The sequence below is a fragment of the Gastrolobium bilobum genome, unplaced genomic scaffold (assembly GCF_033153095.1).
Source record: "Gastrolobium bilobum isolate Gb01-03AN ecotype WA unplaced genomic scaffold, APGP_CSIRO_Gbil_v1 utg25739, whole genome shotgun sequence".
Classification (NCBI taxonomy): domain Eukaryota; kingdom Viridiplantae; phylum Streptophyta; class Magnoliopsida; order Fabales; family Fabaceae; genus Gastrolobium; species Gastrolobium bilobum.
In genome coordinates, this window is record NW_026896155.1 from 148,594 (window position 1) to 162,756 (window position 14,163).

Genomic DNA, 14,163 nt, shown 5'->3' on the forward strand with positions numbered 1-14,163 from the left:
AGTGTTTTCATTGATGGGTTTTAGAAGAACAAATAGCTTCTTTTCCAGCCTTTATTAACCGTTTCCTTTTCTCTCCTCGTCCTTGTCTTTGGATTTTTGGGTTTGTTTCTGTTTTGGGTTTTCTTCACCCTATTTGCTTCTCTATAATATATTTGAGATTCTGGGGCTAATTGCTTCTTTGGGAATTTCTTGCATTTGTTATTTTGTTAATGTCTCAACAAATGCAATCTCAGATGGTGGGTGGTAACATTCTGGACCAGCATAATGACACTACATTTACCAAAATCTTTGTGGGAGGGTTAGCTTGGGAGACCAAGAGGGACACAATGGGGAGGTATTTTGAGCAATTTGGAGAGATCCTGGAGGCTGTTGTTATCACAGATAAGAACACAGGGAGATCCAAGGGTTATGGCTTTGTAAGTCCCATTTGCATTTTTATTTTTATGATTCTGACATCTTTGCATAGTTTATATTTTTTTTGTTTATTCCATTTATGGTTATAACTTAATAAGTTTATGATCTTGAACAATGAGTCTATGTTATGTTTTCGAAGGTCACATTTAAGGATCCAGAAGCAGCCATGAGAGCTTGTCAGAACCCATCTCCAATTATTGATGGGAGGAGGGCAAACTGCAATCTTGCATCTCTTGGTGCAAACAAGAATCGACCACCAACTCTTCAGCATGGTCTCAAATCTTCCATTCTCCTTTATCTAATTTGTTCTTTCCTTTATCTTAATATTTTATGATTATAATACAATATCCATTTAAATAAAAAGTAAGAAGATATAAAGGTAGCCTTTAACTGCAGCAATATTTTTTTTGTTCTGAATTCGCTCAGCAATTTCTGCAGAGAATTTAGTTTCTTAGTTTTCTCATCTTAATAGATTTAAGAGAAAAGTTCACTAATGTTCCTGTGGTTTATTTCAGAAGCATCTATGTCTCTGTGTTTTTTTTATCACATATACTCATGTGATTTGCAAAAAGATATGTTTTTTTATCATATATGCCTCTGTGGTTTTTTACTTTTTATAAATTATAGGGGCATATATGATAAATAAAAAACTACGGAGGCATAAGTGATTCTAAAGCAAATCACAGGATATTTGTGAACTTTTTCCTAAATTTAACTCATCCTAGCAACAAGCTACAACCTATAATGGTTGATTATTTACTGAATTTAAAACAAAAATTTGGTTCCGTGTGCCATAAGATGAAAAAAGGATTGAAATGCAAACTCACATTGTAGGTGCAGGAAGGTTGAGGCCTCCACCTGGACTGGTGGAATCACCTGCTTATCATAGTTCTACATCTACATTTTTCCATCAACCCACTAGGCAATACACATTTCCTTATTCAACTTACGGGTAACATGAAATTGTTATGTGAATAGATCATTTTTATGTTGCGCATGTCATTTTCTAATAACATTTTTTTGCCTTTTTCTCTAATGTCCCTTCTGGATACTGACAGATATTCTGGATATTCACAAGACACCTTGTATCCTACGGTATGTGTTAATGTAATAAAGTGCTTAGAAGTATCAGCATTATTTTTTTATTTTTTTTACTGTGGTATACTCTTTGTGTGCAAAACTATTGCAGAGCTATTATAGTGTATATGGAGTTCAACAATTTTCACCTTACCTCCCATCTGTGGGAGCATCTGGGGCAGTAGGGTTGATCAATAATATCTACCCTTTCTATGGTCAATATGCACAGAGTATCCAAACTCATGGTTTTGGAGTTCAATACCCTCAAATGGCACAATTTTCATTTATGCCTCAGCATTATGGCTCCGCTGGGATATTGTCATTTCCTTCTTCACTGGCAGTGCCAACTACTAGTGCAGGTGATAAGTCTAATGCAAAATATTGTTATTTTTGTTGATATTGTCTCTTTCACTCTTGCACAATCCTATTTGAATTGTGTATTGAAGGCTAAAATGTAACACTTTCAGCAACTGCAACTGCAACTTCAACCCCAACTACAATAATATCAGCAAGTGTGGCAGCAACTGGGGTTGTTGGTAGTTCAAAAACCTCTGGAACAGATTCTAAACAAAAGTCTACATCTTGATCTTTACAAGGCTAACCACATCAAAAGCTGAATCCAAAACTTCAGCTATGGAACCCAACAAAAGCTTGTGCTCCTAACCGACCTTAACTCATTCTCAATTCATCATCATACCTGTTTGTTTTAGGAAAATAAGGTTATTTTTAAAATACTTGTAGAAGTAGGGGAAGATCATATTCATTCATGTAATCAGCATTAGGTAGAATCCAACTATTTGAGCTTTGGATTCTACCCTTTAGAGTAATTCAACAACCAAAGATATGTTATGTCTTGGGTACTGGGAGCATCCAATGACATATAGTCCTTTGTTTATATTGCAGTAAATGGGTTCACAAGATCCATTTTATTATATCTTCGAACCCTTGATTGGCTGGTCAATTAGGAAGAAAAAGTTGAGCTTGGATAGCTCAATAGGTTAGAGCTTGTCTTTTATGATTGATATATTTTTTTATTTTTTCTAAGATAGGACATTAGTTGAATAGAAAATGTTAACGTCTATTTGTTTATTGCTTTTTCACATATAATCATGGTTTTTACCATTCATCTTTCGTTGTCACTTTACATTCTTTTTCTTATAGATAACATAATTCTTCTTTTGCTCTGTGTACAACTACAAAATTATATGGAATCCAAGGGAGAGATCTCATATGTGGAGTTCAATAGTTGTTGGTACCTTTTGAATACTTTTTTTAGCCTACAATTAATATGTGTATGGGGTGGTGACTGGCATCATTTTTGTTGACCAGTTTTAAATTTTGGTTTGGTGGGTGAAGTTTCTTCTTTCAATGTTGCCAAAATTGCCTTTATTTTTCTTTTCTTCATTTTATTCTTAATGCTAATAATTTGTTAAATTAAAGCTTTCTGGCAGGGTGGGGGAAGATGGTCATACTGTTTCTAAAAATAGTTTTTTGATTTTCAGAATAAAAAAATAAAAAAGTCATTTGATAAGACTTGTTTTGTAAAAAAAAGAAATTATAATTTATAACTATATTTTTGTTTTTAGAAAACATGTCTACTTATTTAAATTTTGTGTTTTGATTTTTAACTTTTAAAATAAAAAATAATAAAGAAAAGACATATTTCTAATAATTATTCTACAAAATAATTTTAAAAATAAAAAAATCGGAACACTGGATTTCAAATCTCAAACTTCATTATTATAAAAATAAATAGTTTGTGGGAGTGACAATTTTTCTTATCGTCTTATTCGTAGGATATATTAACATTTCAATTTCCACGGTTGTACCTCTAATGCTAAGAAATAGTCGTATGAACGTATTATACTATTATTATTATTATTTTTTATTTTTTTATAAAAATCTAAAAAAGTAATATTTATTTAAATAGAAAATAAGTGTAAGAGGCTGCCCTTTTAAGTAACTTGAAATTATGATTTTCTCTTTGTTTTCAAGTGTAATTAAATCTGAATTTTTTTAAATATTTTAAATTATCTCTCTTTTTTTAAAGTATGTGAAGCAATTGGCAGAATTATTCCATCTTAATCAGTGTTTTCCAGTTCAAATTCTGGATATATTTTAAATGATCTCTAACTCTAGGTGAAGCCGTGAAGAAATTCATCCCCACCGCAAATATACTAGTTGGGAAAAATATTTTCTCACATTTTATTTGTAACAGAAATTTGCAGAACATAATATTAATATAAAGTCTAGATTAATCATCATTCATCTTCATAAACAATTTAACACTAAAAGAAATACGAAATTAAAGGCATCAATCTCCTTTCGGAAGATGTCGATTTTTGTAAAAAATAAAATAAATTATGAAACCACCATATCATATGTGAATAAAATTTATTATTTACGCTGTAATTTTTCAAAAGAATAAAATTAGGGGGAAAAAAAGAAGAGGTCTTGAGCGATAGAATAAGTTATCTTGTTTTTAAGGCTCCATATTGCATAAGTCTCAGTCACAACACAGCCAATGTATGCTAGGGCCTAGGGCCAGTGTAACATTAAATTTCAGAAAGCCCAGTTTGAATTTCTTTCTCTTAAGCCCCTTTCTCAATTTTTCAGTCTTCGTTATTAAACCCAACCCGGTTATTGATTCGGTCGAGGTACTGAGTTATTGATTCAACCGCATGACCCGATAAATATATGTAAATCTATAATTTATATTAAAAAATTATAAATATACTTAAATACTTATAAAAAAATATACCAATTTTAAATATTTTAATATGAAAATAATAAAATACACAACATTGTCCAACAAAAGATCAATCAAACATATAATATTTGTGTACTAGTGTTTCAGGTTCAGTAAACGACATCTTTAACTATAAATCAAATCAAAATTCCCTGCATATTGCATAATCAAGATAATATTAGTCTTGTAAGTACATAATCTATGTAAGTTAATAAGCTACAAATCACTCAAATATTTTAAAAGAAAACAAATCATTTGTGTTTAAGAGTAAAAAAAAGAAGACATTAATTTATTAAAATAAATTAGTTTTTTTTAATAGACCGGACCGAGTTAGCGATTGAACCGATCGGATCACCGATTTTTACTAAAATCAGCCGGGTCACACCGATTCTGTAACATGACCGACCCAATATGAAAATCGGACAGATTACATGACCGATTCACATGTTTCCGGATCGACCCGGCCAGGTCAGTCCAATTTTTATAACATTGGTCTCCAGTTTCAGTCATAATTCCACAAATATAAGGGAATAAAGTAAAAAACAATATTCATTTTAAAAATTTAAACAGCAAGAAACAAAATCCAAAAAATAAAATAGTTCTCTTATGTTTTTTTTTTAGGGAAATATAAAGATTATGTTGCAAAAACATAAAATCAATTTCCTGCACTTACTTCGATTTCAGTGTCATTTATTTTTTTTAAATGTGAGGTCTACCGTTTTTGTGTCCTGAGAAATCTTCCACCTTTTTTATATAACATGACGGAATCAAAATCCTTTTTTTAATGAAATTATTATTGGAGACTCCTAAGTACAAAATACTCTTTTATTCAATTAGAATGAGAAAACGAGTCATGTCAATTGTCAGCAAAGTTTTTCTTCCCCATTTTTTCTTTACATATCACATGTTTGAAGTTATTGTTTTTAATTTTTCATATTTAGATGAAATTAATTCCTTTATAAGCATGGAAGGTGAAGGTTTTTTATTTTTTTTTTATTTTTAACTATATACCAACACCATCACCGGTATTTTTAGAATAACCTATTCGTATTTTTTTATTGCATTTTCATTAAAAAAAATTATGACTGTGTATAGGTATACAGTTTTCTATTGTCGGAAAAACATAACAATAAGAGTTTTATATTTGTTATGTTATATGACATACCAATATTTTAGAAAGAGTGACTATTTTGTCACACTTGACAAAAAAATTTATCAGACTGCCACGCTAACAATAAATTTTGTCAAAATGCCACGCTGCACCCTTAGCCGTCGTTGAAGAAGTCTGAAAATATAACTAATTCGCATTATCTTATCTTAACTTTTAATTATTTTCAGACTTCTTCAACGACGGCTAAGGGTGCAGCGTGACATTTTGGCAAAATTTACTGTTGGCGTGGCAGTCTGGTAAATTTTTTGCCAAGTGTGACAAAATGATCACTCTTCCAATATTTTTCTATACACACATTAAAACAGTGAGACCCATATATTTTTCTCTCCATTTCAGCATTTTACTTTCTCTCCCCTCTATTGTGTGTGTAAAAAAATATTGTTATGTTATGTAACATAACAAACATAAAATCCTAAGAATAAAGTGATTTTTTTTTGGTTATGTTTAAAGATGCAATTAATAGTTGGCAAATCATTACAATTAATGCCCATTTTGTTTTAGATTCACCTTACACATCCCTCGAGCGCATGACAAAATGCGCCTAATCCATCTCCTTTAATAGAGGTATTCATCGACCAATTCAAATAGTAATGACCGAATCAAAAAATCAAAAACCAAATTAATCTAAAATTAAAAAAATCTCAAAATTTAATTGGATTGAATCGGTTTTCGATTTGGTAAGTGAAAACCAATCCAATTCAAACCGATCAAATGATTCTGCAACTTTATCCTCTACCTATTCTCGAATCATAGTCCGAAAACCATATAGCAAAATTCTAAACCAAAACTAATTAACTCATTATGTTGGAGAAAGTGAATTGTGCTTAATCTATGTTATTAATTTTTTTTGGATAAGATATATTATATATATATATATAGGTAAAATCATTTCTGCAGCCGCTTTACATACAACAACGACAGGTGTATGGTTATGATTTCCTACATTTAATGTTTTCATCTTTTGTATGGTTATGATTTCCCGCATCTAATACTTTCAAGTATGTATATGACAAATATTTGATTGCTACACGTACAGTAGCTGCAGAAATGTAAACCCCATATATATATATATATATATATATATATATATATATATATATATATATACTACATTATATATTTTTATTACATGAGTTATTGTTGTAGAGCAGTTTCTTTGTATGATAACAATTTGGGTCTCCGTATCTCAAGCAACCACATTATAAATTTTTTGTTGGAGGTAAAAGATGGTAATTCAACTTTTTGTTGTAATATATTGAAAATTAGATTATCGTTTACAGATACTTCTAGATTGTACAATAATCATCATACAAACTTTACAAAACCAATATATACAAAAGATGTGTTATTTGCACAATAATCATCGTACAAATTTTAGACTTTTCAAAAAATCAAAAATAAATCCAATCCAAACCAAATAAAATTGGATTGGATTGGATCGGATTTGAAAAAAAATTCAAACTGAATAAATAATTATATGATCAAATCGAAAGAATTGGATCGAATGATTTTTCTTTCAAAACTGGTCGAAAATGGATCCTCTTACGTGTAATTTAACATGATCATGTCATATGAGAGGATCTTAACCATTAATAATTAAATCAACGGTGATGATTGTGTAACTTCCTATCCTTATATTTTTTTTTCTCTTCTCTTTTATCACCACTAATTTACCCATATATGATTATGATTGCCCCACAATAACATGGTCATGTTAATTATCACATGAAAAAATTAACTTTCAAACTGATCGAATCCAAATCACGAACCATCTTATTTCTTAGGAAGTTCGAAATTGCTTTAATATATTTCACGACGAGAGATGCATTACATTTCTACTTTGTAAAGTGAATACTGAAAACTTAACGCTGTCGTATAATATCCCAGTAGATAAAATTGGATATTTTGCTTATATTATTTTGTGATAGAAGCATTTTGCTTCGAAGATAGGGAACTCTTTTGTCCAGCCTTAAATGCTTGTTGACAAGTGACACCATTCCACATTCAAGAAAAATATGGAATTTTAATAGTTCTTTGCACCTTCTAATCACAGGTAGAAAAAAGATAGAGCATCCTTGGAATTCTTTTTGGGTAAGAGAAAAAAAAAATGTTATTTTCATATTTTTTTTTCCAGTGATAATGGTTCAATATATTTTCTATTTCAATGAGAAATTAACTTTAGGATTGTATTCCGAAAAAAAAATAAGCAGAGGAAATTGAATGTGATATTCTTATATTATCTGTAAAAAAAAAAAAAAAAAAGCAACCTGCATAAAAAAGATAATTGGAACCCACCTTAATTTTGTTTTACAATATAAAATATACTTTCTTATACATTATAAGATTAGGTTTACCCACATAATAAACCAAGTAATTGAGTTCCCAAGAGAATCTAGAACAGTTTGACCAGTCTTTGGGTGAGACCGTGAGAGTACTTTAGCAGTTGAGCTTTGAAGTAGAGAAGTGGTTTAGTTTGAGAATTAAGACAAAAGCTGCATGGATTCTTGTGCCATGTGATTTTATTGCAAATTATTATTATTATTAATTTTCATTAAGTGAAGCCACAGCACATGGTTTTGATTGTTTCTAAGTGAGGTTCACCATGGTCCATCACCCACCTGATATGTCTCGACCTGCTCACTGCACGTGACACCATGAGAGAATTGCTCAGCTTAGCTATTATGCCCCCCCGTTTTTCACAAAGTAAAGAGAATTGCTCACTCCAAAAGCTATTTTATCACCAAAAAAGAAATAGTAGCTTTTTCTGATTCCATTATAAAAAAAGCCACTTTTGGCTTCTCTCTTATCCACCCCTCCACTTGCTTTATAATATATGCTTTTCGTTGGTTTCAAGTTTTCAACCTCCTTAGTATATCACTCTTACACACGCACACCCACCCATCACTCTCTCAATTATTATTCATTAACATTAAGAGCTTAAGGTAGCTTCTGACACTGCCACTGCTTTCCACCCCATGCCTCTAAAATCCATAAGCTTTGCCATTTACATTAATCTACTGAATAAATTAAATATTCTATACTGCCCCTCTCAACACACAGCCTGTCTCTGACTCCCCACTTAAAATAAATTAATTTTAGTACATACTTCAAAGTTTAAACCATGTACTCAATCAACACAATCTTGAAGCATGATTTTTATTCAATAATTTATTGCATGTTGGTAAAAATAATCTCATTTGTTACTCTTTATCTAGCCTGATACCAAAATTGAATGAAACAATAAGTGAGAATCATTTAACTAATAAGTGAGAGGTGGATCAGATATTATTATATTTTAGAAAGATTCATTTACTTGCAGTATTGAGAATTTGAGAGAACTAAGTAATGACAGAGGTATGATGATGAGGACAAGTTTACTGCAGCATTGCTGAACGTGTACTTGATAAAAATAACAAAGATTGAACCAAAGCAGCACAAGTATATGCCTTGGTTCTCATTACTATTATTCATTTTCTTTTCCTTCAGACACGGTTAAAAGACTTGGTTGGGGAGCATTTCCTACCCAACCCTGTTGGACCTCACTCTCTTTAACTCTTAGCACAATTCTGGCACTTTCTGGGGTCTGTTTATAGCTGTAAATGCTGTTGAGTTTTACATGGGGAAGAAGGGTAGTAGCTCGTGGTTAACTGCTGTCAAAAGAGCATTCAGATCTCCCACCAAAGACAGTGACAAAAGGAGTAGCAAAAGAAGAGAGGACTATGATCAAGAAGAAGATGAAGAGAAGGTACTAAAACTCAGCTCCTTCATTTTCATTTTCATTTTCCTAGTTTCTATGATCCCTTTCTATGTTACTTTCCAGATCAATTTAGATCATGAAAATGAAAATGAAAATGAAACCTTTTTTAAATTTTGCAGAAGAGAGAAAAAAGAAGATGGATATTCAGAAAACCTGTGAATCATGAAACTGTGATAACACAACAAACCCCAACAAAGTTGAAGCATGATGTGGCTGAAACTACTGAAAGTGGGGCTTCAAGGAAAGACCAAGATCAAAAGCATGCGCTTGCTATGGCGGTTGCCACCGCCGAGGCTGCCATGGCCACCGCTCAGGCTGCTGTTGAGGTTGCAAGGTTGACCAAACCTGCTAGTCTTGCTAGGGAGCATTATGCTGCTACTTTGATTCAAACTGCTTTCAGAGGATATCTGGTTAGTGCAACCAAAGCAGATCTAAAATTCTTAACCGTGACAAAGATTTATGTGAAATGAAATGCAACTGAGGTTAATCTGAATGAGTTTTTTTTTGTTTTTTTTTCCTTGAACATTGAAGGCTAGAAGAGCACTTCGTGCACTTAAGGGGTTGGTGAAGTTGCAAGCTTTAGTAAGAGGTCATAATGTTAGGAAGCAAGCAAAGATGACACTTCGGTGCATGCAGGCTTTGGTTAGAGTACAAGCAAGGGTCCTTGACCAGCGGATAAGGTCTTCTTCACTTGAAGGAAGTAGAAAATCCACTTTCAGTGACACTACTAGCGTTTGGGAATCTCGGTATCTTCAGGACATTTCAGATAGGAAATCAATAGTGAGTGAGAAAGACTTGATTTGATTAAAAGTTTAAACCATCATCAATGATTAAACTTTGTGTTACTTTTTCATGCTTTCAAAATCAGCAATTATGTTTGAGGGATAAAAAAAAAAAGTACTTTTTGCTTACAAAAGCAAGGGAATAGTTCTCAACTTTTTTTTGTGTTCTGTTTAAAGGCTTATGTGTTTGAATGGGGTTTCTGTGGTTGATTTGATAGTCAAGAGAGGGAAGCAGCATTGCAGATGATTGGGATGAACGTCCACACACAGTTGAAGAAGTGAAGGCCATGTTGAAGCAGAGGAAGGAAGCAGCTATGAAAAGGGACAAGTCCTTGTCCCAAGCTTTTTCTCAACAGGTTTTCATTCTGTTCACTATATTTTCTTGATATTTTGGAGTTGAATTTCATTGGCTAATTGGTTGTACTTGTGACAATGTCATAGATTTGGAGGAATGGTAGGACATCATCAATTGGAAATGAAGATGAGCTCGAAGAGAGACCGAAATGGCTCGATCGGTGGATGGCTACGAAGCCATGGGAGAGTAGGGGAAGAGCTTCAACTGATCAAAGAGACCCCATTAAAACTGTTGAAATTGACACCTCTCAACCTTACTCATATCTTGGAACCAATTATAGAAGATCACATCCAAATTATCAGTATAACCCAAACCACCAACCACAAAGACATTCCATTGCTTCGCCACTTCACAGAACACACCAAAATGGATCAATTCACCAATCCCCTGCAACCCCTTCTCCTGCAAAATCAAGACCAATCCAAGTCCGGTCCGCAAGCCCTCGGTGTGTTAGAGAAGATAGAAGCTACCAGACCTCTCAAACACCAAGCCTGAGGTCTAATTATCATTATATAGGAAACTTGTACCAAAATGGTAGGGTTGGAACAAGTAATGGTGGTGCTGCATTGCCTAATTACATGGCAGCAACTGAATCTGCAAAGGCTCGAATTCGATCACAGAGTGCGCCGAGGCAGAGGCCAGGCACACCAGAGAGGGACAGGGTTGGATCAGCAAAGAAAAGGCTCTCTTTCCCTGCTCCTGATCCTTATAATGTAGGAGTGAATTATGGAAATTATGGACATAGTTTAAGGAGTCCAAGCTTCAAGAGTGTTGGTGTATCACATTTTGGTTTGGAGCAGCAATCCACTTACTCTTCTTGCTGCACTGAGAGTCTTGGTGGTGAGGTTTCTCCTTCTTCAACTGGTGACCTTAGAAGATGGTTGAGATGATTTGTGTTACATACATTGATGAGAAAAAGAGTTAGAAAGGTTATCACTATTGGCTTCTTATTTTATTTAGGCTTTTGTGATGTTAGACTTATTTTAGTTATAACCCCTTCACCTCAAAAGAAAGGAAGTTACCCAGGGTGACCTGAATCTTATGTAGTAGCAGAAAAGCAAGTACTTTCTTGCTAGGAAGCTGAGAACCATTGATGTGTTCGTTGATCATTTGTTTTTTAATACTTTTGTTTAGATTCCAAGATAAAAGTGAGCACTATGTGGTGGCCTACCTCACTTGGGATGTTGTGTTGATGTAGAAAGAATTGCCTACACCATTTGAATGGCCTTTAATGTATTGTCCTGTCACAATAACTTGTGATATTTTGTATTTTAGCTATTATTGCCTTTAGGTAGTGTTTGGTTGAAGGTTTAATTTGGGATTGATGGGAAAGAGTAAGTGGATATTGGAAAATACCATGTTTGGTTCAGGTTTTTCAAAAAAATACCAGACAAATAGGATAGATGGGAAAATGACTTTTGTGTTGATTTTTGGATGAAATTCACTGTTACAGAATACCACTTGAGATGTGATATTTTGAGATAACTGGGGAAGTGAAAAAACAGGTGCAAAGTTTCTCCCGAACATAGATTTTGCATATTTAAATAAATTTCCCTGGTAATATTTGGGTCAACCAAACAACTTTTTTTACATTTTCTTACCAAACTCACTTTCCAACCATTTTCCAATCAATTACATTTCCCCAGTAAAAAAAAATTTCTCTCGAACCAAACACTACCTTAGTTATTCAAACGTACACCACCCTCTCCCCCTTCAATTTTTTTTCTTTTAATTAAATGGATATATTACACATTACTATCAGGAGCAAATCATATAATTATTGATATATTTCACAATTGAAAGACACTTAAATTTTAAGTCTTTGAACTTTGGTATGCCAATAATAGTATGTGAAACGGTGTCACAGAAACCCATCTTTTCCCGTACATTATTGATGTTTTTTGTTTTTTATTCCAATGTTTGAAAGTATGATTCAAAATGTGATTACTTGTACGCACTTAATACAATTTCTATAGAGATTAAATTGACAATTTACATAATAGAACTTTCATGCATGTGAAGGAGGAGATCAACGGTAACCAATTAGTCAAGGAAATCAACAAAAGAATGATTTGCTCAGTTGTTTCCTGCTATTATTTGCTTTCAGCCATGAAACTTTTTCATGCTGCTACTTGACCTGCTGCCAAAAAGGGTAAAATAAATACGCTTGAGGCATCATTTAATGAGAAGAGATCATAGAATCTTTCATCTTCTAACTATTGTGCTTTTTTAGACTGGTTCATGCAGGGCCCTTAAGCTTATTAGTTAGGTCATGAACATTTTTTGTGCTATTCTGCAAGGCTGTTAAAAGGTAAAGAGCTTATTGCATCGTTACACAGGACTGGAGTTGAACTCCCTTTTCTTCACTGAAACTCATAATCATGAATCAGAGGTTTCTTGGAATTATGAGATGTTTGGGGTCCCATCCTAGTAAATACTACTTCTTAGGTTTTAAAAGGAACTTCAAGGCTATATAGCCTATGACTATAATATGTCTTCTGATCTACTTGTGTTTGAATAATTGGATTGGTGTTTTAGAGAGGAAATCCGTTACAGTATAAATTATTTAAAAATCTATCATCCAAAATTTTAAGATTTTGGATTGAGATGATTTTTTACATGATATTAGAGTTTTAGTGTCTATAAGATCACAAGTTCGATCACCATCGTCTCTCACTTTCAAGTAGAATTAATTAAGCACAAGATAAAATCAAAAAACACTAGGCTAATGCAATATCCATGTTTTAAGTCCAAAGAACTTTTGTGTGAGGAAATGTGTTAGAAAATAGTATAAACCATTAAAAATGCCCTAATTCAAAACCTTAAATTTTTTGGTTGAGATGATTCTTTACTAAAGATGCTTGCTTTCAAGGGACTGATTTGATCAAGAGGGTAAAATTAAATTATCCACACAAAAAAAAAAATTATTAGAATGGGATAATCTTGCATACATGAATATGTTAACACACATAAAAGCCGTTAATCACGTAATACTTGATAAAAAAAATTTCCTTGAATTAATATTCCGGTTCAATTCAGCTATTATGTTGTTTATTCTTCAAATTTAATGTTAATGGTCTTAAACCAATTTAAATGTGCTCCACCAAATAATCTCCTCGTTGACCAGTCAAAATTAAAACTGAGATTTTCCTTATGTTTTTTTTCGTAGATAGATTTTCTTTATACTGTACCACAATTATATTAAGGGGCAGTTATAACGTACCCCTATTTTAGATTTATCTTTCTTATAAACTATTTGGTTATCATTGAATTTTGAAATTAATATTTGAAAAATAAAATAAAATAATTGTCGTTGATTTCAAATTAATCCAACAATAATCAAACAGGTTGTAAGAATGGTAAATTTAAAATAATAATAAATATAACATTCTCGTTGAAAATATTCAAATATGAATAACGATGAAATCTCGTATTGATTAAACATAGACCAAATATGAACAATATAATTGTGAGAAACCCATAAAAATTTTCAGTTGAAATGTAATATAAGCCCACTTATTATACTTTGTTATTTGGCTCATTGATAAAAGAATTATTTTCATATAATTGATTTTATGTGTTCTATAAAAAGTATTATAACTGTTTTCCTTTCAATCCAAAAAAAAAGAAAGTATTATAACAAAGTATAAAATAAGATCCGTAGAATCTATATGATGATAAGTAGAATCACTTAACCCAAGTCGTAGTATGAGTGCGTTTTTTTGAAAAAAAGAAAAAGAAAATACCAACCTCCAAAAATTTGTACAAAGTATTTGGTAGAAGAGAAATTTTTTTACATGAGAATCATGAATTTCAGGAATATAGTAAGAAAACTCTTTTTACTGAAATGTTATTGAA

The 14,163-nt window shown here is 32.3% G+C and overlaps 2 protein-coding genes across 3 annotated transcripts; both read left to right on the forward strand.

Moving 5' to 3' along the window:
• Positions 1–209: 209 nt before the first annotated feature.
• Positions 210–2,077, forward strand: LOC133298063 (uncharacterized). The gene is made up of 6 exons (XM_061497302.1): positions 210–416; positions 554–686; positions 1,249–1,366; positions 1,473–1,509; positions 1,604–1,850; positions 1,959–2,077. The coding sequence occupies exons 1-6, from the start codon at positions 210–212 to the stop codon at positions 2,075–2,077; spliced, it is 861 nt and encodes a 286-aa protein (XP_061353286.1).
• A 6,693-nt stretch (positions 2,078–8,770) lies between these two features.
• LOC133298058 (protein IQ-DOMAIN 17) lies at positions 8,771–11,508 on the forward strand. Of its 2 annotated transcripts, none has more exons than XM_061497299.1 (5): positions 8,771–9,156; positions 9,291–9,578; positions 9,700–9,948; positions 10,169–10,306; positions 10,392–11,508. In XM_061497299.1, exons 1-5 carry the CDS (start codon positions 9,028–9,030, stop codon positions 11,193–11,195), a joined length of 1,608 nt encoding a protein of 535 aa, XP_061353283.1. In that variant the 5' UTR covers positions 8,771–9,027; the 3' UTR covers positions 11,196–11,508. The 2 variants fall into 2 exon arrangements, with proteins under 2 accessions (XP_061353283.1, XP_061353282.1); XM_061497298.1 differs by having other exon boundaries at positions 8,774–9,156; positions 9,288–9,578.
• The last annotated feature ends 2,655 nt before the right edge of the window (positions 11,509–14,163 follow it).